The 24,341-nt window shown below is 60.6% G+C and overlaps 1 protein-coding gene across 3 annotated transcripts in view; it reads right to left on the bottom strand.

The window, feature by feature from the left end:
* Positions 1-995: 995 nt before the first annotated feature.
* Positions 996-24,341, bottom strand: part of PRDM16 (PR/SET domain 16) — a 328,143-nt gene continuing 304,797 nt past the window's right edge. Inside the window, exons 10-17 of one of the 3 annotated variants that reach the window (XM_081305191.1) lie at positions 21,343-21,427; positions 18,245-18,414; positions 17,585-17,662; positions 12,419-12,588; positions 12,119-12,293; positions 7,985-8,221; positions 7,057-7,231; positions 996-5,800 (exon numbers count right to left, since the gene is read on the bottom strand). In XM_081305191.1, coding sequence (XP_081161317.1) covers positions 5,666-5,800; positions 7,057-7,231; positions 7,985-8,221; positions 12,119-12,293; positions 12,419-12,588; positions 17,585-17,662; positions 18,245-18,414; positions 21,343-21,427 — 1,225 coding nt within the window. In that variant the 3' untranslated portion in view covers positions 996-5,665. Of the gene's footprint in view, positions 5,801-7,056; positions 7,232-7,984; positions 8,222-12,118; positions 12,294-12,418; positions 12,589-17,584; positions 17,663-18,244; positions 18,415-21,342; positions 21,431-24,341 lie in introns of all 3 variants that reach the window. The other 2 variants (XM_081305190.1, XM_081305192.1) reach the window with 2 other exon arrangements.

Below are 24,341 nucleotides of genomic sequence, written 5' to 3' on the forward strand. Positions count from 1 at the left end.
AGGAGCCTCACTGGGCGAGGGCCTCAGGAGGGAAGCTGTGATGCCCACCCACCCCAGCTGGGCCTGGTGGAAGGGCAGAGGCCACGAGACTTGGAGGCTGGTGTGAGTCCTGGGAATTTGGGAGCTGCCACTTGGAGATGCGAATGGTGGAGGGAGGGTGGCAGGTGCAGGTGGGGAGCCAGGCAGAGGGCTTGGAGGAGGCCCAGGCCAGGCTGCACCTGCAGGTGAGAAGCTCCCTGTGGGAGTCGGGTCTGGTGGCCAGGCGATGGCCCGGGAAGGGCAGGCGTCAGAACCCCAAGGCCAGGCCTAGGCCACTAAGAATGGGGTCTCTCCAGGAGATGAGGCACCAGAGGGCCAGCCCTCAGCCTCGCCTACATAGCACCGCCATCTCATGGCCATCTGCCACCCAAACCCTGGCCGGGCCCACCTTGGAGCAGGTGGAGGGGTAGGAAGAAGGGGCTTTGCCCAGAGGCTGGGGTCTATGGAGCAGCTGGCAGGGAGGAGCAGAGGAGAAATTCAGTGACCAGGGCAGGGGTGGACGTCCAGAAGCAAAGCTTGGCTGCCAGGAACATGAGCTGACCTGAGAGCCAGCGGGAAGTTGAGGTGGTGAGGGCCCTGGGAGGGCTCTGGTCCACGGGAGGCCCATCTTGGTACAGCAGGGCTCTGAAGGGCTGGGCCCTGGCCTTTTGAGGTGTATGCATCACAGTCCTCTTGGTTAGAGCAGGATCGGGTTGGGCCTGAAGGAAGGTGGACATCAGGAAGGGGTCCCCAGGGGAGGGGCAGCCTGCACAAGACCAGAAAGGCCCCTGGGGGAGGCTGGATCTGCTCCTCCCGGCCCCAGGGCCTTTGCTCATCCCTGTTCACCTGTCTGGCACAGGGAAGGTGGCTTTGGGGACCAGATTCCTCTGTCATAGCTGGGGACCTGGGCTTGGGCCAAGCCCCACCCTCCCCAGAGGTCTGGGTCCCTCCCCCAGTGAAGCTCCCGGCAGCGAGGCTTAGAAAACCACACAGATTTATTGCATATCAATCTCATGTATAAATTCATTGTGGCATTGGAAAGATTACATTTGGTATACAGTCCTATTCTACAGCATTAACCTCAAAATCAGCTTCTGCTAGGCTTCACCTTAAAGAAATCTCTCTACACAAGTACATGTGTCTTCATCACGAGCATCAAAATGAAATCTGCAAGATGGCTCTGGATTCTCTACTACACGCCAAGTCTTCTCATTTCACCGCCCTCCTGCAGCGACTTCGGGTCAGGGAGGCCGGCCCTCTGCGTGGGCGGCTTAGGGCTCCCAGTCTGGACGTGGACCCTACTCACATGTCCATAAGTGCATCTACGGAGTTTTCCTTGTAATAAAATTTCACAAACAGACACGATAATGACCGCTAAACACGAGTCATGCACAGTTTGCTTATAAACAACAGAAGCAATTTACAACCACGGAGGTGTGCGGCGAGCACCGCCCTCCATCTCGATGGTTTTTTTTTTTTTTTTAAAAAAAAAAAAACAATATATGAAAACCAGACATTTACATTTGATTTCTTTTTCAACACTATACAGTTCTAAAAGAAACAAAACAAAACAAAAAAACCCCAAAACAGAACTCAACCCAATCTGCCATGTAACAATGGCGTGGACGCACAGGTCTGTGGTCCTCGTGCGGCCGGGGCAATGCATATGCAGAAATGCAGACAGACCCTCAGTTACAAAGTATATCTATATACACGCTTTAAATTACAGATTCTGACACCAGGGCTCCGCTTCCCTTGTGCTGAACAAGCGGCGAGACCGGAGGCGCTGAAGGACATCTCTAGAGTTACCTTGTTCACAGGTGAATTGCGCGTTTGGAAACTCAAGCTGCCTGTATGTGTTGGGATTTCTTTTTTTTTTTTCTTTTCCAAAAGTGGTAACTATGAATCCGTGACAGAAAAGAATGAATAAACAAACAAATGAAAAATGGAATGAAAGAGAAAGGGACTCTTCTCGGAATGACGCAAGACGTCTTCGTCACAGTATCACTCAATGCGGCGGACAGTTCCATGGCTCTGGACACCCAGCTGACCTCCACTGACCAGGAACGGTGTCCGGTGTTCCCAGCTGGGAGGGAGCGCCACCCCGGCTCCCTGACCCCCGTCCCTATCCTGTGGCAGTATGGGGCAAGCCCTCCTCTCCCCTCCCTGGAAGAGCTCAGTAGGTTTTAGTCACTCAGGCAGGGGAGGAGGATGGGGACAGGGACCATAATCCAGTGCTAAAACACGTGATATGTATCAGGAGGGTGTTTGCAAATACTCGCTGGGGAAGTAGCAGAAGCAGAGGGGCCAAGGGCCCTCGGGTCTCCAGGGCTGGACTCTGGGTCCCGGGGGTCTGGGTCCAGCAGGGTCTGGAAAGGCCAGCTGCACTCTTGGCCTGGGAAAGGAGGGCCCCTCGGGCTGGGCAGTCTCTCAGGCCACTCTGTGCCTACCCCATCCACTAGTCCACCTCCCTGGGTTTGCTCAGGGACATCACGGGGCTCCCTCATGCAGAATCTGCCTGCTCAGTAGGATGGGCAGCCCCACATGTCCTCCCTGAGCATCCTGGGGTGGGGGCAGCAACAGGACACAGGTGGGGCCTCACCAGGGACAGGGTCCCCAGGACGTAGAGGGAAGGTGCAGGGGACAAGGGCCAACAATCCAAAGGCGTTATCCTCCAGGCCACGCACTGGGCAGACTGGCCTCAACCTGAGCCACCTTCCGCCCAGGGTGGCTGGCCAGCCAGCCGCCTTGACCCTTCTTTGCCCTTGCTGCATAGCCACACGGCCCCCTGTTTGGGCTTGGTGCTCTGGGGGTCAGGGTCTTGGCTTGGCCCCCTGACCCCCAGTTGGTCTCCTAGTGTGGAGGACACTGGGCCTGAGTGACCAGACACCTCTGGGCTGGCACTGCCACCTGGGCACAGGAAAGCCAGGAGCCTGGAGCTGGCTGGGTCTGGGGCAGTACCAAGCACTTACGCAACTTAGGGAACGCTCTCTTTGTCAGGGGGTCTAAGGGCAGAGCACCCCAAAATGCCGAGTGCTGGGCCCAGGGGTGTTCAAGAGAAGCTGGGCCTCCTATCCTTGTGGGGACAAAAATACACGACAAATGTGCAGCCAGGGCTCTTTGGAGAGAGGGAAGAAGAGAAGGAAGAGAAGAGAAAATGCGCGGAAAGATGCGCCCCAGATGGCAGAACTGGCCAGGGCACCCCAGGGTGACGAGGAGGGCCTGTCTGTCCTGCCGCTGCCAAGACACACCTCGGCCTCCTCCATCCAAACTTCCCGCTGGGAGAGAGCAGCACATCGCAAAGAAAAGCACACACCTTATTCTTTCGCAGAAGAAATCATATAATTGGGGTTTACAGAAATGGGGGTCTGTATCTGAGGTTGGGTTCTTGTGAGGGTCCCACCTAGTTCAAGGAGGAAGTGGAAATTCCTGGGCGGACCTGGCGGGTCTGTGAGGAGCCGTCCTGGGCAGGTGTGTTTGCGAGTCCCTGCAGGTCGGCCAGCGGCTCAGGCTCCCCGGCTCCCCCGAGGGCGTCTTCCCAGCCTGCGCACAGGTGCGCAGGGCCAGTCCAGGGGCAGGCTGGCTCTCTCGTTTAGCAAGGGGAGAAGCCCTTTCACTGGGACCTGCAGGTCCCTGGTGTCTGCAGGGGCCTCCGTCTGGGGTGGGCGTCTCCAGAGCTCACCTGGCCACCTGGCATCAAGAGGCGGTCATCTTTGGCCTGGAGCCACTGGGACACTCAGGGAACACGCCGGCTTCAATACTGCCTATTGCCCCTGGGGACAACCACAGGGAGGTCCCCGCAGGGCACAGAGCTACACTATGTCAGGGCCCTGTGCCCTGGTTTTGTGCATTTTTGCTCCTCTTTGTTTAAAGGGAAACTGGGGCAATTTTTTTTTCTCTTCTTGTTTTTTTCTTCCAAACAATAAAAGAAATAAATAGAACACTTGTCTTAAATGCAGCTGAAACTCAAATTTAACAAAACACATGATTGTCTGGTAAATGGGTAGCGGTGACAGCAGGATTCGTGAGGGGGGGACGCGGGGGTATTTGGCACATTAAAAACCGCCCCACTCCCTGGTTAGTGATCACACGACACACAACCTTATTACACGGTTTTGGTCCTTCACTAGATACTTATATTAACATTATTTCTTCACAATAAGAATGTCTAATGCCAAAAATACTGTTAAGGAAGAAATAAAATAAGAAAAAAAAATGAATTAGAAAAAATTACAAGTTATATACAGATTAAGGTAAATTCCATCGGGAAAAAAATCATTTGAAATTGGCCCCTATGGGAATAATTTAAAGCCGGTCCGAATGGAGAGGTGACACATCCCCAGGGAGAGAGTGGCCCATCCTGGGGACTGTGCTGTCTCTGCTCTTTGCAGCAGGTCCCCGACCCCTTCTGCTCCCGACCCTGTCTTGTCAAGAACCTGCGCCAAGAGCAGAAGCGGCGGCCGGGTGGTCGGTGCGGAGTCTCAGGCACGGGCAGCGCTGGGCGTCCTGAAGTGCTGCGGCTGGGAAGGGCACCCCACCTGGCAGCCTCGGCCTCGGGCAGGACACTCCAGCTGCTGGGGGTCAGGTGAGAGCAGGAGGTTGGGGACCCAGAGTGTCCCAACAAACCCTGCCTTGAGAAGAGCGGCTGGGGCCAGCCTGGGTGGTGGAGGCACAGAGCTTGTGGGGAGGATCATCAGGTGCTCTGCCACACCTCTGCATGCAGGACCTGAGCCACGGGCTCCCGACATCCCCATACAATTGGGGGGTCATGGGTGGGGGCCTGTGGATTTCTTTGCAGGCCACGAGCGGGCAGGCAACCTCCCAGTCCCGGCTCCAGCAAGCCTGCAGCCAGGCACCAAGTCTAGGAATTCCTCAGCAGGGTCAGCGCACGTTCAAAGGAGAGTCCCCGGGCCTCTTTTCTGTCTCGCGGGGGCGGGGGGGCACCCAGAATCACCTTGGCTTGTACAAATAGGATCAACGATAGAAAATTCTCCATTATCTACAGTATAAAGGGTACACCCCAAGCACAGCGCTGGCTGCCCAGGCAGGCTTGGGTTGGCAAATAAGCTGAAATTCCAAAGCAATGCAAAATTACTTTTAAAAAACAATTTGCAAGTCATTTTGTTTGATTTTTTAAAAAATACTGTCTATTTTTTTTAAAACCCACATGCTTAAATAGACTCTGTAGTCAATAAGATTACCAAAAGGGTCATTCTGGTCATTTTCATTATAAAAACTGCGCCTGTGTCTTCCTCCGGGCACACCTGCGTCCTCTGTGCACTCTCTGGTGCCACGCAGGCTCCCAGAAGCAGCCCAGGGCTCCCATCCGGGCTTGAGATCCCACCCTCGCCCGCCATGCTCTTCTTCAAGGCCGCTCCGCTCCGAGAGCAGCCTGAGTGCCGCTGCTGCTCGCAGAGACTGAAGGCTATTCCCAGGGCCGGTCCTCAGAGGCAGGGAGGTGCCACGGCTGCTTTGGGGAGTTAGGGTTCCAAGTTTTCCCTGGAGAAGTCAGAATCGAACTTGGAGGGTGGGGGCTGGGCGCCGAGCAGTGCTCCAGTGCAGGTGGCAGGGGCTTCCGGGGGCCCGCCGCCATTCCCCGCAGCTGGCACCCCGACTTTGGACTCTGGCCCCGGGGCCTCCTGGCCCCTCAGAGGTGGTTGATGGGGTTAAAGGCTCCAGGCTCCGACGTGGCTCCTGCGATGTTCAACCAAGCGTCCAGCGAGCTCTGGGAGGGGGCGTGGAGAGGAGCATCCTCGGAAAGGGACAGCATCATTGCATATGCCTGGCAGGGGGACGACACAGGACAGGTGAGCAGTGTCACAGACAGGAAGGGCAGGACCTTGTCCCCAACCTCCGCTGGCCCCTGGCCAGCTTGGCCTGGCCCTGTCAGATGGGGAGAGGTGGGCAAAGGTGCCTGGGGTCTTCCCCCGGCCTGGAAGACAGAGGCGTGTGAAGGGTCAGAACAGGGCAGGAGGTGTTTGTCCAGAGTGGCACCAAGACACCGTGGCCTGGCCAGGGGCCTCTAGTGCACACAGAACCCCGTGGCCTCCTGGTGGTGCTCCCTGCACTCGTCTTTCATCCCCCACTTTGATCTTCCTGGTGACAGGTGTCTGTGCTGGGAGGGCCCTGGGACCTGGTGGGAGGTACTGCTAAGACCCCACACCCACAGGGTCCTCCCTGCCTGGAGGGGCAGGGGCCTGGGGACACCTGCCTTGGCAGCTGTGGCGTCGTCACAGAGCTACTTCTAGAAACAAAAAGGGCAGCATTTCTGAGCTGACGAGTTATTAGGGAAGGGAATGTGTTTCCCGGCTTTAGGCAGCAACAGGACGTCCTTCTGCCCAGGCCCCAGGGCAGGAGGTGACCAGGCCTGGGACACTCAGAGTATTCTGTGTGTTCATGGGTGGGGTGATGGGGAAGCAGGTGCCGGTCCCCCCAAGCAAACATTCTGGACAGCATTAGTAGAAGACGAAGACAGACATGCAGACAGCTTTTGATGAGACTCTTGGGCTGGGCCACGCCCTGCAGCAGAGAGTGGAGGGACCTGAGCCTCTTGCTGCAGAGGCACAGCGGGCAGGGTCCTGTGGCCACTGCCCTAGGCATGGAGATGAGGTGTGCCAGGCTGAGCCTGGTGCCCTTACTCACCCCATGCTGCGCTAGCTTGGAGTGGTGACCACTTGGTAGGGCAGCGTCCCCCAGGAAAAGCTGGATCAGAGATAGGGAGACCCAAGCAGCTGTTCTTGGGACATTACCCACTAGGGATGGGACGAAAGTGACCCATACTCCTGCGTCTGAGACCCGGCTGCCCACTCTCTGTTCTCAACCTCTTCCTGCTTCACCTTGGCTGTGGGACCCTGGTGGTCACTAGGGCTTCACTTTAGCTCAGTTCGGTGGGCATGATGAGGAGGGGTCCTGAGCTTCCCTGGGGCAAGGGATGGCCACGGAGGGAGGGGAGGACTGGGGTTGTCCCCCGGACAAGAGGTGCGGTGGCCCGGAGCCAGGTGGAGACGGAAGGGAGGGCAGGGCTCTGACGGTACCTACCTGGTTCTTAGCCTGCCTGTACAGGGTCTGTTTTAAAGCCTCAGAATCTAAGGTGGAATTAAGCACATCTTTAACTTCAAATGCTTCCTCAGCTGCTCTGTGGAGATCCAGCCCCTTCCCAAAGGCCGGCGTCGGCTCCAAAGCTGACAGGCCGCCCTCTGGCTCCTCAAGACACCTGCACCAAGGACCAGGGGGGCCGGGGTTAGCTGGTCTGGCCGCCGGCCGCCCGTCTGATGCTGCATGGCTGGCTGTGTGCCTGCCTGCATGCCATGGGTCTCCACAAGCCACATGCACAAGGAGACAGACACATGGACACAGGACACCTAGACGGAAGCCACGGACGCAGGAGAGCGGATGGACAGAGGGCCCCACGGGGCCGAGTGGGTCACACACACGACTGACAGCAGGTGTGGTCTCTGGTCTAGAGATGGAGGGCTGGGAAGGAGGCCTGCGTTTCGAGAGACTCCAGGCAGCTTTGCAGGGGCCCAGGCTGCCCTCCCTGGACCCAGAACTGCCCAGGAATGCCATCTCCAGAGGCCTCCCCTGGGGGTCTTGGAATGCTGGCCATGTCACCCCAGTGCCGAGGGAAGTGGTTCTGGTTGGTAGGACTTCCCTGTACCTACTGCCCCTCTTGAGGCTGGACAGCACTGCTGGGGTGGACGCAGCAGTGAGTAGCCTCATGGCAGTGCCTGGACCCTCAGGTCCTGTCCGACAGAGGACGCCTTCCCTACTGCCCTCTCCTTCCAGCCTCTTGGAGGCTCCAGACCCCCTGGGCTTCCTACAGGGGCTTGCAGAAGCCACACCTGCTGGGCAGGGAGGAGCCCTGGATGGAGGTGCCTCCTGGCAGAGGAGGACGTCCTGAAGAGGACGGTCACCTGGAGATGCCCAGTCCCTCCCCGGCTATCCCCCAGCCCCCAGCCGCCCCCACCTTCGGGTGTGGTCAAAGCCCACGGCCAGGGAGGCGGGTGTCTCCTCGTCCTCCTCGTCCTCGTAGACTCCCTGGGGCTCGGGCGTGGGGGACACCGTGTCGTCCTGCGACTTCCCGGCCAGGCTGTCCTCGTCCTCCTCTTCCAGCTCCTCCTCTTCCTCCTCCTCCACATCCTCTGGCTTCTCGCTGGCTAAGCCTGGACACTGGGGGTTGCTGCCCAGCTCCTGGATCTCTGGCCTGAAGCGACAGGGGGGAAGCCGGCTGTGCTCAGGGCCCTGCCTCGCCCGCCCCCAAGGCCAGCAGGGGCTCCCAGCGCTGCGCAGGAGACCTGGCATTTATGTCAGAATCCTTAAGCTCTGGGTCCTGGGCAGCTGGTGGCCTCCCTGGGCCCAGCCATGCTCCCTGCCATGGACGGAGAGCGATGCGGGAGGGAAGGTCACCGGAGAGGAGAGGGTCGTGGGGGGACGCAGGGACAGAAACAGGTCCCCCAGCAGTGGACACCAGGCCATTCAGGGGTTCCTGGGGAGTGCGTGTGTCAGGGGAAAGGCTGTGGCTGGGCCTGGAGAAGTAGTCCTGTGCTTGTGACAGGGTTGGGCACTGCCCAAGGGTGCCTGCACGCCCTGTCCAGGGCCCGTGGTGTCCATCTGCACATGTTCCCCAGCCAGGCACAGGGACTCGGGGCCACGAGGGGACCCCCCGAGGGACATGTGGGACACTGGGCTCAAGCTGCCTGCTGTCAGCCATCTACACCAGCCCGGCCAAGCTTGTTCAGAGACCCCGGGACTCCTGTGGCTCGGATCCCGCCTCACAGCCCCAGGTCACTGCGTCCCGGGCACGAGGCCAGCGATGGGGGAGAGCTCTCAGGCCCCGCAGAAAGTCCCGCCCAGGTGCACTCCTCTTCACGCCCAAGGCCGCCAGGGCCCGGGGCTGCAGCCACCGGCGGGCGCTCCTGCTGGCAGAGGGCCCCAATGAGGGGCAAAGGTGTCCTCCACTGCGGCTTCCAGAGCCCCCACTCTCGTCCTGCTGGGCCCTGGGGGACTGTCGGCAGCAGCACTGGGCAGCACACACGGTCTCAGGTGGACACAGGGGTCGGTTCTTGGCATTGAAGGTGGCGCCTCCACAGCACCTGGCTGAACGGGAGACCCTCGATGGCCAGCTCTCCCAAGACGGGAAGGTGCTGGCGAAGCTGTCCCCAGAGCTGCCTTGTGGGATGCGCAGAGTCTCCAGAGGTCAGGGGCTCAGGGACACATCCAGAGTCACCTTGTTGGCTGGTTGGCCAGGAGCCTCCGTGCACACGTTGGTCAAGCAGCGGGAGGCTCAGGTGCCAGGGAGATTGGGTCCCGCTGCCTGCCCTGGCTCTCTGTGGGGTGACCTTGGCAGGGGTTTGGCCTTTGGCCCTCACAGTCCACTCTGCAGACAGGATGAGTGGCAGGTGGACCGCAGGCTGACGCCTCCTCAGGTGCGCCGGGCAGCCAGGTGCAGACGTCCCAGGCGGGTCCCACGTAGGTCTGTGTGGAATCCCTGCTCTCTGGGGAGCAGGATTACCCCCTTTCTTTCCTGCCTGCTCACCCTGCACAGAACACTGCTCCAGCAGGGTCCACTCAGGTCTGGCAGGCTGCTCTCGGCTTCAGACAGGAGGACGGCCACTCCGGTTGGCGACGTGCTGGTGGCCTGGGTGCCGACAGCTCCGCAAGCTGACGCTCCCGAGTCGGTGAGGTGTGGCTCAAGGTCCTTCTGAATTTGAGGGGAAACTGGCTCCTGGCTCCTGGCGTCTCTGTCCTCTGTCCCCACAGGGCTCTCCTTGTGTGTTCACACTGCCCCTTTCATAAGGGTCCAGAGGCCACCTCACTCCAGCAGTCCTCACGGTCACTCCCCCTCCCCTGTGGAGACCCTGTCCCCACACTGTCATGCCCAGGTGCGCCGGGGTGAGGGTTCCACGGGGGAACTTTGGGAACACAGTCCAACCCAGGGGCTGAGGGGGTTGCTGGGCCAGGAAGCCTGGCAGCCTTGGCCCCACCTACTGACGGAGAGCCACATGGTGTTAGCTGCTTCTAGCCCCAAGTGGGACCGCCAGCGTCCCCACCAGGCGGGCTGACTAAAGTCAACCGTGCCCCGCTATCATGGGTGACAGGGACAGGGAACAGTGAAGAGCAAAGCCAGCTGGGCCCTGGGCCTCGCTGCAGCAGGACCGGCTGTCCCGGGCCTGGGTGAGGCCCAACCTTGGGCGTTGGGGGGCGTGGGACCAGGTGTGCCCAGGTTGGGGTTGGGGCTGCTCACCCTCTGGCTTGGGGAGGGGCAGTGGGGAGGCCTGCTGGAGAGCCCCATGGCCAGGCCAGGGTTGGGATGGCAGAGCTCCTGTCCTCATCCGCAAGCTGGGACACTTGTCCTTCCAGAGATGCCCCCGTCCTCATGGCTCCGTGGAGGGCCTGGCCTGCCACTGTGGTGCGTGGGGGTCTTGCTGTCCTCAGACTGCCCCAGGACCTTGGCACTGGTCCTGGGTCACCCAGTGAGGACACCAAGAGCGAGTTCTCATTCCTTCTTTGTCTGGCTCTGCCCAGGGCCTCAGAGGGCCGGGTGGGGTGGTCTTTGGCAGTGAGGAGGTGTTCTCAGAGTGGCAGGACGAGGGCCCTTCAGTCACTGTGTCTGCAGCCACGGATGGGGAGCAGGACTCGGGCTGCACCTGGGCCCCGGATGAGGGTAAGAGGGCCCTACAGGTGAGCTCTCCTTGCCAGGGGCAGAAGCACAGGCTAAATTCTCTGTCACTGATTGCTCAAAGGGACTTCCCCAAGGTCCCAGGAGCACCAAGGGCAGGAGGATGCAGCCCTGTCCTGGAAGGGCAGCCAGGCCTGGGGCAGCCGGGTCTCCAGGGACCGTCCTCACACCCGAGCTGCAGCCACCAGGGCCACTGGGATGGGGGCTGGGGCTGGGCTGCAGGCTCTGGGCTGGCTGCCGGGCTGGGCCAGGCACCCCTGTGCGGAACCCGGGGGTCCCTGCCTGAGCCCTTCTGAGCACCTGGCTGTCCTGCAGATGTTCTGCATCCTGTCTCGTGGGCTCTGAGTTGCCCTCTGGAAGGAGGGCCCTGGGCAGGCCACACACAGAGCCCTGGGCGCGAGGTTGCACAGAACACCCAAGTCCTGAAGCCGAGTCCTGCCACTGTTCTGCTGTTCTGTGATTGCACGTGTAGAGCATTGTACACACGCACATGCCCACACATGCACACGCTACGCATGTGCACCCACACATGCCCCCACATACACGGTACGTGCATGCACACATATGCATAAGCACATGTGTGTGCATGTGTGTGCCCTGCATGCATGCACATGTGTACACGTGTGTCACATGCCTGCTGTGTGTACGGTCTCTGACTTAGTGGTTCCACTCAGGATTTCTCAACTTTACAGTGGAATGAAAGTGATTTGTATTTGCTGGAAACCTTACTTTGAGTTTTGGACTTCAGACAGGAGGACATGTCTTTAACGCTGGGCAGTGGCAGTGAGTCACTGCCTCCATTAGCCCTATGGTCAGGAGGGACAGCCAGGCCTGCACAGTGCGGGATGTAGGGATGACATTTGACATTAGCACTCACCTGAGGCTGAGGTGCATGTTCTGCACACACCTCAGCAGGTGTGGTCACACTGGAGTTCAGAGGTCAGGCTGCGGACGGCAGCTTCTGCTTACAACATGTCCAACGCGGGATGTTTTGTGAGGACATGGCCCCACTGTAAGTTGAAGTGTGCCTGTGTAGGTAGGTGTGTGTGTGTGTGTGTGTGTGTGTGTGTGTGTGTACAAGCATGTTTAAAGGGGCAGCAGTCTTGCTGGGACCATTAGTGAGTGCCTGGAGTGGACAGAAGCACCCTGGGCTTCTGGGCGTGGCTGGGCTGTGGCAGGAACTCTGCACACGCATCTGTTGACAGCGGTAGAGCCAGTGCCGCTCAGCTGTGTGCCAGGTACCAAGTCCCTCACCTGGTGGCTCTGCGATGCTGGGGGTGGGGGGACAGCCAGGCAGGGGCCTGCCTCTCACGGCCTGGGGCCTTCCTCTGCCCTGGGGCCTGGTCCTGTCCAGGGTCAAGGTCCCCTGCCCTGGCAGAGGGTAGCCAAGGTCAGCCCTCTGGGCCGGTGCGTCTCCCTTACCGCTTGTCTGTTCTCGAGGATGCCTGGCTCATCTCGCTGTTGGCAATGAAGTTCCTGATTTCAGAGAAGTAGGAGTCCTCTTTCTCGTCTAAAAGTGCGTGGTTGTCCGACTCGGAGGTCGGGGAAGAGGCACTGGTGCCCAGGTGGTTCGTGAGGACCCCCGCGTGCTGGCTCACTGTGGAGAGGCAGGTGTCAGAGGCACCCTCGGCAGGACCTGCCTTGAGCGCTCTCAGCTGCCCTCCTGCCTGCCTCCCCGAGCTCCTCCCCTCCTGCCCGCCCCCGGCGCCCCACGCGGCCCACCTGGCGCGCCCTCGTGCTCATGCTTCTTGAGGTGCCTGTCCAGGTTGGTCTGCTGCCCGAAGCAGCGGTTGCACAGGTGGCACTTGAAGGGCTTCTCCTTGTTGTGGATGTTGCGCACGTGCCGCTGGAGGTTGGAGGAGATGCTGAAGGAGCGGTCGCAGTACTTGCACCTGGAAGACAGGCGCCCGGTGGTGGGCAGGGGCTGGCCTCCACCCAGGCCACCACCTGAAGCAGCAGATCCTGTCTGAACGAGCCCTGAGTGTGCCGCAGGTCCAGCTGGGCCTCCAGCGTCCAGGGCCGGGCATGTCCGCAGCCTGGGGCGACATGCTCCCAGCAGCCTCACGAGGGCAGCATTACAACACGCAGGAGCTGAGAGCCGCCCCCAGCTTCCCAGGCGGAGGGAGGCCCTCCCCCAGCCCTGCTCTGCAGCAGGAAGGCTCCCAAGTGCCCTCTGAGCGGCCCTCTGTCGGGTGACAAACCTGTTAATGCTTAGCTGCCCTGGTGGGTGGGGTGGGGGGCTTCTCGACCTGCAGCCAGCAGGCTGAGGACGGCCTGGGGCTATGCCGACCTTCTTAGTCACCACCCTTGGGCTCAGTTTATCTTTATGTCCCATCTGGGCAGCAGGGTCTCACCAGCCTGCACTCTGCACAACCAGAGGACGCCGGTCCCGACTCCCCGTTCCTCAGAGCAGAGCCCTGACACACAAGTGAGGAAGCCCACCCTCTGCACAGCTTCCCCAGGGAGGGTCCCTGCTGTGCACCACCCTGAAGGCCCTGAAGTGACCCGCACACTGAGCAGCAAGAAAGCCCAAACCGAAAAAAAGAGCCGAGCAGAGGGGCAAGGGCTGAAGGGGTCTCCTGAGCTCTGTAGACCCGCGAGTGCCCTGGGAAGAGCAGGTTCTGCACTGTGGAGGGCAGGTGGAGGGGAGGTGACCAGAGCCAGCAGGGGCGCCACATGTGTGCAGGAGGTGGCCGCGGATGCTGTGCACCTGGCCTTCAGAGAGCCTCAAGGGAGGCTCATCAGGGTCTCGGGCGGGAGCACTGGGTAATTTTGTTTACATGAGGTGTGCGTTTGCATGCTTGAAAAGCAAGCGCTGCTGTGTCCACTGTGTAAGGTACAGGGCATTCTGGGCCGTGGGCCCTGCCTGGCTGAGGCTTTTGGGACGCAGGGCCGGTGCAGCCAGCCTTGGTGGGGGCACGGGTGGGGGCTCTGCTCAGGATGTCTGACTGTTGTAAAGTCAGAAGTCCCACAGGCCAGGGCCCTGTGAGGCCCCACCTCACCCACATTTGGTGCTGGTGGACACTCCAGCTCAGCATGCTGGTCACGAGCCTTGGTCATGTGGACACTTGCCCGAGGGCACTTCAGGACACAGCAGGGAGGGTCTCTGTAGGAGTGGCCTTTGCAGCCCTGTGCCACCCATGGGAGGGGTCTGGATTAGGCCCTGCCCAGGGAGCCTGAGGGGCCAGAAGCATGCCCTCAGGGCAGGTCCTGGGCCCCACATCTGGACACTGCTGGACTGGAGAGAAGCACACCCTGTGTGAAGGGTGCAGGTGCACTAAACTGTCCCTGGACTCAGCCTGCAAGTGCCCCACTTACAGGCCACCTGACACAACCCTGCAGGTGGATAACGAGTACCCCAGAAGATGGGGGGGCCGTGCTGACAGGAAGGAGTGGCCCCCGTGCCCAGGCCTTCTGTCTGGGCTTGGCAGCCCCAACCGCGGCTCCCATGGTGCACCCACTCTTGCCTGAGGCCAGGTCCACCCCAGCCTTCTCTACAACGCATGGGCAACATGCTGCTCCAGGGCCGTGCACTGGCTCCTCCGCATGCCTGCCTCCTCGGTCCCTTGTCCCCCATCCTGGCTGCACCTCTCTGCAGGACCCTGCACCTCCTTGGCTCTGCTGAGGGGCCTCAGGCATGTGGATGTCCCAGGGAGCACAGGGCTTGCTCACAGCCTCTCCCGGCTCAACCTGGGGACCGTCGGCAACCTGACTGACCATCTGAGAGGCCAGAGGTGCTGGCTGACTTGGATTTTTCTACCGGAGCAATAACAGGTGCAGGCCATGGTCTGAGCTCCCCCAGTACTAGGCCAGAAAGGCTGGGGTTCCTCCAACCAGTGTACCCACAAAGATCCCAGAAAGGAGGCGTTTTAATCCCAGTGCACTGTCCCGCTGGGGCCCATAGCCCCCCAACATGCAGACCCCGGGGAGCCAGGCTCCCCGGATTTCTGGTTCCTCGGGGCCATCGCTCCGAAAGGACAAGCTTGATCTGGTGTCTGCCCAGCGAAGGCTTCCCGGGCAGCGGCACTGAGAGCCCTGGGGTGGCTGGCGCCGGCCAGCCTGTCTGAAGGCGACATGCTCACACCCAGCCAGTTCAGTTCCTGGTTGGTTCCTTTGGGAATGTGGGGACCCTCTGATGCATCTCCCCACAAACACTGAGCAGAGACTAAGCCTGATGCAGGTGTGGGGGGTGGGGCTGTGCGTCTGGGGGTCAGGGAAGGGCCAGAGTCCACTGGGTTGTGGTGTCCTGCCTGTGGCCTCTCTTGGCCTAGACAGAGACGTCCATGTGAAACTCAGGGGAGCAGCGAGTCCAGGGCTGTGAGGGAGCAGAGTTCGCCCGCCGTGGGGCCTGTGCTGGGAGCTGTCTTGGGAGACACAGCGCCCAACGCCAGGGAGCGAGAGGGCCCAGCTGCACCTGGCCACGCCACCGGGCCGGGAGGGCTGGGGGTGTGCAGGGACGGGGTGGCAGCGGAAGGTGAAACAGGCCCCAGCCAGTGGGCCCCTCCCTGGGACCTGCGGGGCCACTGCCAGCCATCACCAGGGAACTGCTGTTGGTCACTTTAAGAGTGAAAGAAAAAAAAAAAGAGATTTTGAAGCCCAGTCCTAAAAATTAAAATAAACAAGAACGAGGGCCTGTGAGGGCCTCTGGAGCCCCTGACGGAAACACGACTTGCCTTGCTTAGCAGCCTGCACCCGGGCGCCGGCGAAGGCTCGTCTCCCGTCAGGGCGAGACGGGCTCAGTGTGGCTGGGAGGAAGGACCCTGGGGCAGCCCTGGTGTCCCAATTCAATCTTCATCGCTCTCCAGCCCCAATCCTGCCCTGCCCAGTGCTGGAGCTTCAGGAAGTGAGCAACCTCGGCCACACCTGGTCCTCCGCTTCACCCAGGGGAGGCCGCAGCCAAGGACCCCCTGCTGCCGGGATGGTGGGAGGCAGCCTCCCTCCACGCCAGGGCCTGAAACACCTTCTGATGCCTCTAGATAATCCAAGGACTTACAAGGAAGATGCTTCTGATCCTCTGCTTTGATTATCCTGCCAAAAGCCCCGTGTCCTCCTGCTGGTGAGGGGCCAGCCCCTCCCGGGCACACAGAGGCACATATGTGCACGTTGACATGCAGTGGGCATGCACGTAGTGCTGCCATGGAGGAGGGGCTCGCACCTGGGCCGGCATCAGGGTTCAGCACCTCGTGGCGGGACTGTGTCCTGCACAGTGGGCTTTTGAGAGGGTCCATGAATTTTTCTCTTCTGACTTAAAATCCTGTGCTGATCAAAGCAAGCCTAGAGACCACCAGGGCTCCCAAACGGAGGGCAGCTACTCCTCAGAGCAGGTTGCCTGAGCCAGACCAAGTCAGGATTTGCAGCACAAACTTGTGAAGCAATCACTGTTACCGAAGCCGAAACTCACAGATTGGAGAGAGCAAAAGAAATCAATGATAATTAAATTCTTCTATAAACACGGCTCGACCCTCTGGGGGCTCTTAGCACGCAACACTGTCCAAAAGTCGGCTCTCGTTACAGAAAAAACACAAGCTCGTTTGCTGGGAGGGGACCAGACCAAATAAATCTTTCTGCTGTTCACCTTTGTTAAGTTGTAAGTCACTGTTTTGGAGAGTGGGCCGGGTGCCGGTGTGTGGGGAGGGCTGAGGGCACAGACACTGGACCCGTCAGGGCTGTCACCTACCCTGCCAGGGACTCAGCCCCATGGACGCTGGAGATTCTCCATATATCTGTGTGGGGCTCGGGGACCAGCACGCACACCGTGCCCCCGTGGCCGCCCTCCCCAGGGATGGGCACACAGACTGAATCCCCGGGGCGCATAGCATCATAGGGTCAATTCCTGGTGACCTGGAGCTCTGTGTGGCCACAGTACAGGCATCTGCTGCTGTCAACCTCAACTGTGCCAAATTCTCTTTATTCCCAAGGCCTCGGCTAGCCAGACACACCCCAGGACGTTACTAAAACGGTCCTGGCAGAGAAACGGGCATTTCCCGCTCGTCTCGGGGTCACAATTGCCTGGGCTCTGTCTGAGAGGTCCACTCCCTGACTGGGCAGGGCTTCAGGAGAGTCAGGGTGCCACCCTCAGCCCTTTCCTTTCCCACAGGCCCAAGGGACAGAGAGGACAGGGACCTGGGGACACAGCAGTCAGCTGAGGGACATCTCAGAGCCTCGGCTTCCTCATCACTGGAGTGGGGGTGGTGGGACTCGCTGGGGGCTGCTGTGAGCTCTGCTTCAATGACCCCCATATCCAGGAGAGAGGAGTGAGGTGGGAGCAGGTGCGTGCCCCCCCCTCAGCCTGCCTGCGAACCGGAGTGAACCCCTGGGGCACCCCCAAGCCAGGATGGGACCCGTGCTCGCTCAGAGCTCCTGCCCGGCGGTCCACCCACTCCCTGGTCCACCACAGGGGGCGGCAGCCGCAGCCGTTGTGAGAGGCGAGGAGCTGTGGGTGCCAATGACACTGAGCTGCTCCACAGACACCCTGGGGCCCCAGCTTCAGGTGGACGCACTCGGATTCTGGGCTGCTGTCCCCATGGACATTCCAGCCACAGGTGGAGAGCAGCTACCTGCACCTGCTTTCATGAGCATGGCAGGAGCCTTCTGGAAGCTTCCTGGGTAACTTTTGCCTCCTCCTTACAACCTCTGAGGGAGCAGGATAGCAGTGGGCTCAGAAGACAGAGGCCCAGAGAGTGACCAGACCCCAGGACTCAGCGAGACCACCCTGGCTCCTGCCCACTGCCGCTCCAGGGGCTGTGGCCCTTCTGAGGGTCTAGAGGCAGGGTGGGGGTCCCTGCTCAAAGGAGGGGAGTTAATGGTAGGCGGAAGCAGGCAGCCAAAATCGCAGCCCCCCCACCCCGCCCTCGGAGCTCAGCCCCGCCGCCCTGCCCCGGCTCCTACCTGTACGGCTGCTCCCCGGTGTGCGTCCTCAGGTGTCTCGTGAGATTTGCTGACCGGGGGAAGATCTTGCCACAGTACCTGGGTGGAAGGAGGAAGTGTGAGGAGGCGACAGGCTGTCCTTTCTGACGTCTTCTCTCCATGCTGGGTCAGCAGCGCCGGAGGCCTCTCCCCCGGGGCAGGGCCCATTCTGCACCCTGGTTTCAGTTTCCCCGTGGGCCCTGGAGCCTGGCCCAGGCTTATGGAGACTGGTGATGTGGGCCACAGAGGAGGGTGAACCAGCCCCTGCCTGGAAGCCTCTCGGCCCCTCTGCCCAGCAACGGACACAGCGGCAGGGACAGGCCTGCACAGCCAGAAGGTCAGCTGGGGAGTGTCCTCCCATAGAAACTGGCAGCTGGGGTCCTTCAGTGCTGGGGTCCTTCAGGGTCTAACACTGGTCAGTTGGTCCCCTCCAGCTGGTGAGCCAAGGTTGTGTTTTGGGCTCACGTGAACCAGCTGTGTCATGTGTTGCAGAGGATGCCTCAAGCAGCTAACTGACCGACCAGTCATGGCCTCCATGTTTCCCTGTGGCCATGGCAATCTTCCTAGAAGCACAGGTTCACAGCCATAGGTGGGCACCTGGGCACCTTCCCACAAGTCCTCCAGGGGCACGCAGGGGCTCACCTGCACGTGTACCGCTCCTTGCCCTTCCTGAGGATGGGGTCCGAGAGCGTCGGGGGTGGGGACCGGAAGTTGAAGGGGTGGTGGGGCAGGGGCTGCAGCGAGCCCCCCGAGTCTGCTTTCATGGCTGCGAAGCTCTCCAGCTTCTCTGTCATGGTCTCGATGGCTGACATCTGCTGGCACAAGAAACGCTGTCTTCAGTGCGTGGACCTCCGTCATGGGACGTGAGCACAGCAGCAGGTTCTCAGATGGTCACTGGAACCAGGGGCCTCCAGTGTCTTACACCTTCTGCAGCCTGCCCTGTCCCTACCGTGGAGCCCCAGCTACAGCCCAGGGTCTAGCCAGAGGGAGCTGGAACTTGCCCTTAAGTCTGGCCTCACTGTCCAGTTTGCATGGAAATGAGTCATGAAGTCTGCCAATGCTCAGGATCACCCAATCTCTTATTTTGACCCAGGTCAGCGATGCCCAGCTGGCACATCCCTGGCAGCGCTCCTGGTGGGCTAGTTTGGGTTATACACAGAATTACACCTAGTTCTTGTTTATCTGTTTTGTTTATAAGCCTTGAAAAATTAAGATGCTACCTGAATCTGTTTAAAACAGACCACTGGCCCGGGGAACCACTGCCACCTAGTGGCTGCATCTCATAATTGCAGGCAAAGTGCAGAAAAGGAATTCAACAGCTAAGACAAGATCCCCTGGAAAATGCCCAAAGTCACATACTATAGGCAAAGGTCACTGTCTCTGCTCTCTGGAGATGTCAAGGGCTTGCTCAAGGGGAAGGGAGGGGTAGGATTGCTCATTCCCACCTGTTGGGTGGAGTTCTAGTCAACACCCCAGACTGTGCTGGCAGGAGAGGGGAGAGGCTGAAGGAGCTGCTCAGGTCTCAGTGATGCTTCTCCCAGCTCTTCTGTGGACACTGGGAAAGCTGGGTGCAGGGGCTCACAGGAAGGACGGGCTTCATCAAGCCAAAGCTCCCGGTTTAAGGAGAGAACTCAGGCAGTGATGCCTAGGCCCCAGCAGCAGTCACTAGCCCTGGGAGGGGGCCCTGCAGCCCTCCACACACCTCTGCTCCACGCACCCATAGGACCTGTTTTGCCTTGGAGGGCACAGAGAAGGGACTGGTGAGGCGGGGTGAAGGAAGGCAGGGTGGGTGGATGGAGATAGAGGGAAGGAGCCACCCAAGGTCTCAAGTGCAGTGATCACTGGGAGAGACTGGCCCTGGGCAGGGCCCTGGCAGCCAGCATCCACAGAGGGGCGTGGGTGGAGGTCTTTGCAGGAGGCACTTGCTCATTTACAGCCAAGTCTCTGCCCCAACCTTCCCTGGGCGAATAGAGCCATCCCCTGGTGCGGCTGGGGGTTCTTTCAGCCAGCATCCACCCCTCTGCCCCTTGGCCCCTTGTCCAAGTGCCTGGCATGCACCATTGAGGGTGCTGTTCGCCAGGCACTTATTCAGGGCAGGAAACAGAGGGCTCAGCCCCAGCGCGACTCGAGGCTACGTGCTCCAGTGGTGGAGACATGTTGGCAGTGGGGGGACAGAGGGGAAGCCACTGATGAATGGAGATTGTGTGGGGCCTCCCCTCGGATGCTGCTCTGGGCTCTGCCCTGGCCACAGGGATTCCATCTTCACCCTGTCGGAACGGGCAGGCACACAGCCCTCGAGAGGACATGGGATGCTTCCAGACTGTACCTGCTGACCCCCAGGTGGAAAGTGCCTGGCTTTCTCGGCCACCATCCAGCCTTTTTTGGCCCCTCTGGCCTGGGCCCCAAGGTAGCACTGAAGCCCTGGCACAGAGACTGCTGTTCACCTGCCTTCAGGCCCAGCAGTGCTTAGGAACACGCTGACTCTCAGCCACCCAGAGACTCCCCAGGAACCCCAGAGCAGTGAGGGGCTGCCCTTGGGTGGGGCCTGGCTCTGTACCCCCAGGGCTGCACACCTGCCGCGTGGCACTCAGAGGCAGAGGGTTTGCTGGGCACCTCAGCAGCCCAGGCAGGTACAGTCGTGACCTCTTGGGAGAGACCAGCAGCTACCAGGTGGCAACCCAACCTCAGACCACTTAATCAGTCATCTCTCCCCTGCCCCTTCCTCCTGGCTCAGGGACACAGGGACCGCCAGGGGTGTTGTAGGCCCACAAGGGGTGGGCAGGAGGGACAATGGGCAGCTGGGCCCCCGCTGGGCCTCTCTTCCTGGGGCTTGGGTGGGTCCGCCTGCCCGGCCTGGTCTGCCCTATAATATTCCCAGTGGAGACACCCCGCCCCCAACAGGATGTGCGGCTGGCTTGTCTGCCCCTCCAGCCTGCCCGAGGATAAATCAGGGGAAGTCATTAACCAAACTCATGGCCCAGCAGAACAATGGGAGGTGCTAAGTTTAGCTGTGAACTCAACCAGGGCGCAGATTTCACAAACCAGGGGTGTCCAGGCGGGAAAGGCAGACAAACAATGCCCGTGCAGGCTCCGGAGGCAGGCTTGGGAGGCCCCAGGACCCTCCGGGTGGTGGGGGAGGCCTGGGGCAGTGGCCTGCAGCTCTGAGGAGGGGCCTGGGCTCCTTGAAGGGAGGACAGGTGGGACACCAGGAAGACTCTGAACTGGGCTGTGCCCACCCCCCAGGAGGACATGGGCAGGAGGGCGGGCAGGAGGGCCTGCAGGCTGGTAGGGCTGAGTCCAGGGTCCAGGCTTTGGTGCTCTGCAGGGGTCCCTCTGCAGACTCCTGCCCAGCTCCCTGAGGAGAGCCTGGGGCCCTCTGCTCTTGGGAAGGTGCACACTCCTGCCCCTCTGCGTGCAGCTGTCCTCTCTGGACTTCACAGTTCGTCAGGCTCAGGTATCACCCAGGAGGACCAGCTTCTGCCCGGAGCCACCTGGGCTGCTCACCTCTTCCCCTCCTCCCTCCCAGCCTGCCAGTGCACACTCCCGCCCTCCTGGAGCACCAGTCTTGGGTCAGTGGCCCCCTGAGGGTAGGGCTCCTATGGTAGAAGGCCTCTGGACAGCCTTGCTGGCCTGCACTGTGAGGACCCCCTCCTCATCCTCTCCAACCCTTCAGGATCCTCTGCCTTTGAAAGGTGAGGGTGCTGGCCCCGAGCCTGCCCAGCTGCCCGCCTGGGTTTTACCTGGGGGTGAAACAGCAGCGGGGACGGCCTCAGGTACTTCTCCTTCAGGACACCCACGGGGTCCGTCACCTTCCGCTTTTCTACCCTGCTGGACAGCAACACAGAGGGTTACGTGCCCCACTGAGCCACCTGCTCTGCAGAAGCACATCTGTGCCCGTTGGCACGGTGTGGGGCTCACTACAGCTTCCTGCTGGCTCTTACTGCCTTATTGGTGGCAGTGGGGGTCCTGGCTCGCCTACTCACCTGCCTGGACCCCCAGCCCACCTCCTACCCAAATAGTCAATTCCCTCCCATGCTCCCGTCACCTTCATGCTCCCCTAGGTCACCCCTAACAACCTCAGCTGCCGACTCCTGGGCATGTCATGGGGGCTTGGTGCAGGGGCCAGAAACTTCTCTGAAGGCCCTGGGCACCAGCCCTCTGCCCACTGGCCAGGGCCACCAGCTCCCATCCACTGGCCCTGGATGGGCCAGCCTGGGTGGGAGGCTGCTTTGTCCAGGCACAGAGCCCACCCACAGCACAGTGTGGCTCACTCCTGAAGGCCCAGGGCCCAGCTTCCTCTCCTGCCTGGACGTTGGCACGGGGTGCCTGCCCATTTTTGCTGATGACCGTGGTGACTGTGGGCTTTTGCCCAGGCAGGGCTCTATCTGAGACTCTGGATGGCAGCTGGAGACTGCAATTCTAGAACCTTCTCCAAAGGCCGGTGACACTCTGTTAGATAGGCCTCTCCCAGGTGACCCGGTGGTCATGGGGGCCTCCATGCTGCCTCCTTTAGCCGACGCCTCCCAGCAGCGGGCTGCCTGATCTCCCTGCCCCATCCCCAGCGAGGGCTGCTGTGAGCCTCCCAGTGCCACGGCATTGGCCAAACCCAGCCTGACCACGTGCCCTCTGAAGACCCCTGGGAGAGGCCATGTATGATTTATCTGTGGGGACCCCCCGCCCCCCGGGCCCTGGTCCACACTCCACCAAGGGCAGTCCATGCTGCTCTGAGCCCCAGTGGACCAGAGCAGGACAGGCCAGTGACAGCAGAGAGAGGGGAAGGCAGCACAGCCAGCCCTGGCCAGATCCCAGGCACAGGCGTTCCCACCAGGGACCCAGGGAGACCACCAGGGGAGGGCCCTGGAGATCCTTGAGATGGCGGGGCAGACGGCAAGGCTGTGGCCCTGCAGGAGAGGCAGGCTGTGCAGGGCCTCCTGGGACACCCATGCTCTGGGCCGATGGCACCTGCAGAGGATGGGACCTGGGAGGGGAAGGGCTTGCTGGGAGGGACAAGCTGTCGGGACGAGTGGGCGCTTCTCTCTGACCTTCAGCCCAAGGCCAGTGCCCCCAGAGGGGCTGACACCCTGCCCAGCAAACTCAGATGCTGCTGTCCTCCTCTGCCTTTCCCTGACACCCGGCTCCCAGATGACCACTGCAGTGGACATGCACACAGCCAAGGTGCTGTGGGTGTCCCGTGGGCACAAAGCCCAGCAGGATGGATGCAGCCACTGCGTGGCTTCAGGGAGGCAGAGGCTGGAGGGGCAGCAGCCAGGGAGGATGCTTACACTCCTCTGGCCAGGGATGGAGGACTGGGGGTCCCCCATGGGGGGTGGCCAGGGGAAGCTTGGGAGTCTTGCTGAGTACCCAGGAGTAGAAGGGGCCGGGATGCTGAGGGACCTCTCCCCAAGCCTGGCATGCTTTGGCAGCTGGGCCCTGTGCCTTCACACACCACGTCTACCCAGGTTGTACCTGGGGTGGGTAGAGGGGACCCACCTCGGGCCCTGGCTGGTGTTCCCTAAGTGGACAATCTCTTCCCTGCCTTCTGTTCTTAGGGATGCCCAGGTAGCCCTGTGAGCAGCCTGGACCCTGATGGCCAAGGATAAGAGTTCAGACACGTCCAGCCCCAGAGCACCTCCACCAGGAGCCCTGTAGGGGCATGTATGTGTGATTGTGCTAGTGTGTGAGCGTGTGGCATGTGAGAGCACACGAGAGTGTGGGCATGGAGGTATGTGGTTGTGTGAGTGCATGTGAGCACGTGCGTCTATGTGTGATGGTGTGTGTGTGTGATAGTGTGTGTGTGAGTGTGCATGTCGGTGTGTATATGTGAGATGTGAATGAATGTATATGTGAGCATGATTTGTGTATGTGAACGTGTACGTATGTGTGTGCATGCACATGGGTATGAATGTACGTATGTATGACTAGGGTGAGTGTGTGTATGTGTGTGAGTATACATGGATGTGTACATGTGTGCATATGTACATACGACTGTGCATGTGTGGGCATGTGCATGGGTGTAGTGTATGTGTACGTTTATGAACGTAGGTGTGCCCAGGTGTGTATGTGTGAGGGTGTGTGTGAAGGGGGCCTTCGGGCCCTGTGGTCCTCACAGTTCCACCTCCCAGGCTGCCCGTGGCCCCTGCAGCTTCCTGGGAAGCCCAGGCCCTAAACCAGTGGTGTGGAGGGAGGGGTGTCTGAAGGGGAAGGGCAGAGGACGAGAGAGAGGCCAGGGAGGCTCAGGCAGATCACCCTGTCTCTCTGCTCCAGCCCTGGGGCCCCGCCAGAAGGCTCGTCACCCGCCTGGGTCCTGTGCACACCAAGGTGGCCTGTGAAGGTCCTGGGATCCTACTTAATTATTATTATTTTTCCAAGGTTGAGGCCCTTTGTACATACTTGCCTACGTGGCCAATGTAACTGTCACGGCAGGTGCCACCCTGGACTCCCTGACAGCCAGGACACCCTAGAGAAAGTGAGGCACTGGGTAGAGGATGGGCCTCCCCCGTCTTACGAGCCCCTAATCAACTGGCAAGCGCTGCCCTGGCCTGGTGCTGGCCACCTGCGCCCTGGAAGCAGAGCTGCTGCTTCAACCCTCCCTGCTGAGCCTCTGGCCCGTCCCACGCAGCCGGTGGACGGGCCTCTTCCAAGCAACACAGGGGGCACGTTTCACGATCCTGCGATGAGGCTGCTGGCACACTGCACACGGTAGGAGCTGGCTGCAGATGCGGCTTGGTCTGGGTGGGAG

Source organism: Spermophilus citellus, assembly GCF_964194105.1.
Source record: "Spermophilus citellus genome assembly, chromosome: 9".
Classification (NCBI taxonomy): Eukaryota; Metazoa; Chordata; class Mammalia; order Rodentia; family Sciuridae; genus Spermophilus; species Spermophilus citellus.